This window comes from Galeopterus variegatus, unplaced genomic scaffold (genome assembly GCF_000696425.1).
Source record: "Galeopterus variegatus unplaced genomic scaffold, G_variegatus-3.0.2 Scaffold7960, whole genome shotgun sequence".
NCBI classification, from domain to species: Eukaryota; Metazoa; Chordata; class Mammalia; order Dermoptera; family Cynocephalidae; genus Galeopterus; species Galeopterus variegatus.
Window position 1 is genome coordinate 27,666 of NW_007734071.1, and position 4,400 is coordinate 32,065.

General features: G+C 47.4%; 1 protein-coding gene across 1 annotated transcript; it reads left to right on the forward strand.

Annotated features, from left to right (window-relative positions):
- Window positions 1-556: 556 nt before the first annotated feature.
- Window positions 557-1,966, forward strand: LOC103608041 (putative MAGE domain-containing protein MAGEA13P). Its single transcript, XM_008592488.1, has 2 exons — window positions 557-632; window positions 743-1,966. The coding sequence occupies exon 2, from the start codon at window positions 759-761 to the stop codon at window positions 1,806-1,808; it is 1,050 nt and encodes a 349-aa protein (XP_008590710.1). The 5' UTR covers window positions 557-632; window positions 743-758; the 3' UTR covers window positions 1,809-1,966.
- Window positions 1,967-4,400: the final 2,434 nt, after the last annotated feature.

Genomic DNA, 4,400 nt, shown 5'->3' on the forward strand with positions numbered 1-4,400 from the left:
TCCCCATTTCAGGACCCCCCCGCCCAACAGAGTTTGACCAGTCCTTTCTTTTACCGGTAGCAGACCCTGGGCTGGGTGTGGCTGGATGTGGGGGCCAATTACTTGCTTGCTGTTAGTTTCGGGAAGTCAGCAGAGGTGTGGGGTCCAGGCCCTGACAGTGGAATGATTAGGACCTAGAATGAGGTCCACCCCTCAACATTGGGGACATTACTGATTCTGGGCCCACCCTCCTATAACTGATGGGGGGCTCAAGGCTGAGCTTGCAGCCTGCAACCTGAAAGCCTCTTAAATTCCTTTACAGGAGCTCCAGGAGCTGGGGGTGGGGGCCTTTGTGTGAGGTAGTGTCGTGAGGTCACAGAGCACAAGAGTCCCAGGCAGTGCCAGGAGTCAAGGTGATGTACACACTCTGAATGTGTACCAAGGACCCCACCAGCCCCAGAACAGAGGGGACCGTACAGTGCCCAGTGCCCCCTAACCCCCGGCCTACTCTCAGCCTTGGAATCCTTGTGCTCTGCTGGCCAGCTGCACCCTGAATAGCCATTTCACTTCCTCCTTTAGGTTTGCAGAGGACAGACTGACCACAAGGATACGAGCCCTGTGAGATCTTAGATTACTACCTGAAGAGAAGACCTGTAAGTTGGCCTTTGTCAGAGTTTTCAAGGGCGAAGCATCTGACCCTCTCCCTCTTTCCCCCAGGCCCGTGTGATCTCATTTCTTACTCTCCTGCCCACATGCCTTTCAGCTGCCTGACACCAGTCATGATGCCTCATGGTCAGAAGAGTCAGCACTGTGAGCTTGAGGAAGGCCTTCATGCCCAAGAAGAGGCACCAGGCCTGGTGGGTGCACAGGTTCCTGCTGCTGAGGAGATGGAGGCTGTAGCCTCCGCTTTGTCTACCCTGAACCTGGGTAACCCGGAAGAAGTGCCTGCTGCTGGAACAGTGAATCCTCCCCAGAGTCCACAAAGATCCTATTCCTTCTCCACTGCCATCAAAGCCACTCCACCAAGCCAATCTGATGAGGGTTCCAGAAGTCAGGAAGATGAAGATCCAAGCACCTCACGTGCCCCCTCAGATCATGAGTTTTTACTCAGTTATGCACTAGACAAGAAGATGGCTCAGTTGGTGAAGTTCATGAGTGTCAAGTATAGAGCTGAAGAGCCCATCACGGAGGCAGAAATGCTGAAGAATGTCATCAGAGAGTACAAGGAATACTTCCCTACGATCTTCAAGAAAGCCTGTGAATGTCTGGAGGTGGTCTTTGGCATTGATGTGAAGCAAGTGGATCCCATCAACCACTCCTATGTGCTTGTCAAAACGCTAGACCTCACCTATGATGGGAGGCTGAGCAATGACCAGGGCATGCCCAAGACCGGCCTCCTGATGCTTACCCTGGGTGTGATCTTCATGGAGGGTAACTGTGCCTCTGAGGAGAAGATCTGGAAGGTGCTCAATATGACCACTGTGTATGCTGACAAGAAGGATTTCATGTATGTGGAGCTCAGGAAGCTCATCACCAAAGACTTGGTGCAGGAAAAATACCTGGAGTACCGGCAGGTGCCCAACAGTGATCCTCCACGCTACGAGTTCCTGTGGGGTCCAAGGGCCCATGTGGAAACCAGCAAGATGGAAGTTCTGGAGTTTTTCTGCAAGGTCAGTGGGAGTCATGCCACTTCCTTTCCATCCTTGTATATGGAAGCTTTGAGAGATGAGAAAGTGAGAGCCCAGGCTACAATTGCCTCCGTGGGTAGTACTACTGCGATGGCCAGTGCACATTCCAAGGCCCAGTCCAGCAGCTTCTCCAGTCCTTAGTGAAGTGTGAAGCAGAGTCTACAATCTTTGTTGGGAGAGGGCAGCCAAAGTTCTAAGTAGCGGAGGGCCAGGGTGGGGCTGGAGGGAACACAGTCTACAACATCTTTGTGTTCCTGTTCTATGTGGGTGAATTTGAGATTTATCTTTACTTTTTTTTTTTCTTTTTGGTATTTTTCAAATATTGTTCCTCATAATAGAAAGTTTTATTAGCTTCAGAACCTAAGTTTATGAATAACATCGGTCACACATTTATTGCTCTTTATCCCCTTTACAGCTGTTTATCAGGCATTTTGAAAAAAAAAATCTTGGAATCTCATCTTTATAGTGATGTGGAAAAAGATAACATGGTATTGGAAAAGGAATTTCCTTGAAAAGAGAAAAACCCAGCAATAAAATAAAGGGGTTCAAGGAATAGAGGAAAAAATCATAAAGGATGGCTAATTCTCAGATTCACTTATCCCTTTTAGTCTGTCGTTCTGTAAAATTAAGTGATATATACCTGGATTTGCTTCGCTTATTCAAGAGTGTAGGAGAAATTAAATCTTAAATGAAACCCTTTTCTCACTGGCTCATTTATTCTCTAAACATTAATTGTGATCTCCTCTGTGGAAGATGCTCTGTTAGTAGTGGGGATCCCAGTATAAGTAAGACACACCTCTACCCATAGAATTGTAGAGTCTAGGAGAAGCAATGAAGAAGATGGTGAGTTGTCCTCTAAGACTTACAGAATAAGCAAAAAGAAGGGACTCCAGATGAGAGCGGTCTAGTATAAATGCCCTTATCCAAGGCAGGTTGGGGCTTTGGGGAACTGCAATTCCATCTGTGGAAGTTAATTTTAAGTTGTGCTGGGTGATGGCAGGGGTAGATTCAGACAGCATGTCTTACAGTTGAAAGAAGAGACTGGAATGGAAAACTGTTCTTAAAGTTCCTTTTGGAACATGGACAAACCAGGAGAGAAATCTACACCTTGGGCAGGTGTGGAAGGTGTTTTGCACTCTTGTCCTGGTGCAGTTGAACAGAGTGCATAAACTGGGCGTTTTGTACACATCAACTGCGAGGATTTCCTGAAAAACAGGGTGATACTCCCTTGAAGTAATGCGCAGAAGCCACTTGCCTGGCACTTTCTTTTTCCCTGGCCTACGAGAGCCAGAGCCCACTCCATTAACATAACATTATAATTAAGTCATCTTGTGCGCAATTTGGCCAACTGTAAGCAAGGACTAGATTTTTGGTGGGGGCGAAGTGAATGACAATAGTGTTTTAGATGGAAGAGCAGCTGGTAGGGAAGGAAGGAAGGAACTGGTCTTTGACTTGCATTCTAGGAGCTTTGAGTTGAATCTAGTGGGTGAAGACTAATGTACATCCAAATTAAATGATGCATCCTTTTGTTGAATTTTATTTACAAAGCAGCATTTTTGGCTGATTTGGCATCTGGTGTCATAAAGCACTGGATAGTCTCTGAGACGCCCTGGGTTACAAAACAAGTTCCCAGAGGAGAGGGTGGTAAGTTCTCTGGTCTAAATATTAGAAACACCTGCCATTTGTTGGGAGCTCCGCTGAGCTTCAAAGAGAACTGAACTGCTGGAGTTAACCAATTAAAGCAACCAGCCAAAAATGATAGTTTAGCCTTTAATCACTTACCTTGATGGTATAAGCAAGAGTCTCAAACTGGAAAAATTGCCGACTCCCCATGCTCCGTTTCCCCCCATGGAACAGCACACAGGTCGAGGACCAGGTGGATCAGTCTGGACGTGGGGACCACCTCACTAGTGAGACAGCCCTGAACAAAAGGCTCTGGCAGATTTATGCACCTTGGGATCAAGGGGAGGGTGAGGGGGAAGGGCTAGGAGTGGAAAAATAGGTGGGGAAAAGTGTCTTGAAGTTTTGCCCCTCCTCCCCTCCGTAAGGAGGCCTCAGCAGAGACACCTGAAGAAGGTCTCTGCCCAAGGCCTCAGATAAAGAGACTTAGGAATGGAGGTGCTAGGAATGCAAATATGGGAAGAGAATGACCTGTCAGAAAGGCCTGAGTCCTTGACTGCACCTCCCTTCAGAGACTGCAATTCATAGGTTGTGCACCAAGACTGGTGTGAGGAGGGCAGCTTTTCCCCTTCATACCTGCCAGGTAAAGCCTTTGTAATTGTGTATGGGTGGACCTGAAAACTAATATTGGGTTTCTAACCAGGAGTCAGACTCCTCACCATTCACTAAAGATCCAACATATTCTAGGCACTCTGCCAGATGCTCTGCATACATTACATACATCACAGTCCTACAAGTCAGGACTTATGAAACCCACTTTACAGGTGAAGAACCTAGGACTCATGTCCCTTGGTAATTTGCCCAAGATCACATGTAAGTGACAGGGCTGAGACTAGACCTCTGGTCTGGATTCATCTATAGCCTGTGCTGTTCCCACATCTAACCTGAAGCCAACCTTCCGTCTCAGAGATTTCTTAATTCATTCTCTTCTCAGTACTCCACAGTGTCTGTCATACAATGCAGAGGGACCCTGTACCAGTATACTGAAAGCAGGCTTAAAAAATAAAGAAGGGGGCCGGCCCGGTGGCGCACTGGATAGTGCGCCACTTGGGA

Bases quoted from the DNA above. Each gene is read 5' to 3' on its own strand.
- LOC103608041 (XM_008592488.1), top strand. From the start codon at position 759: ATGATGCCTCATGGTCAGAAGAGTCAGCACTGTGAGCTTGAGGAAGGC.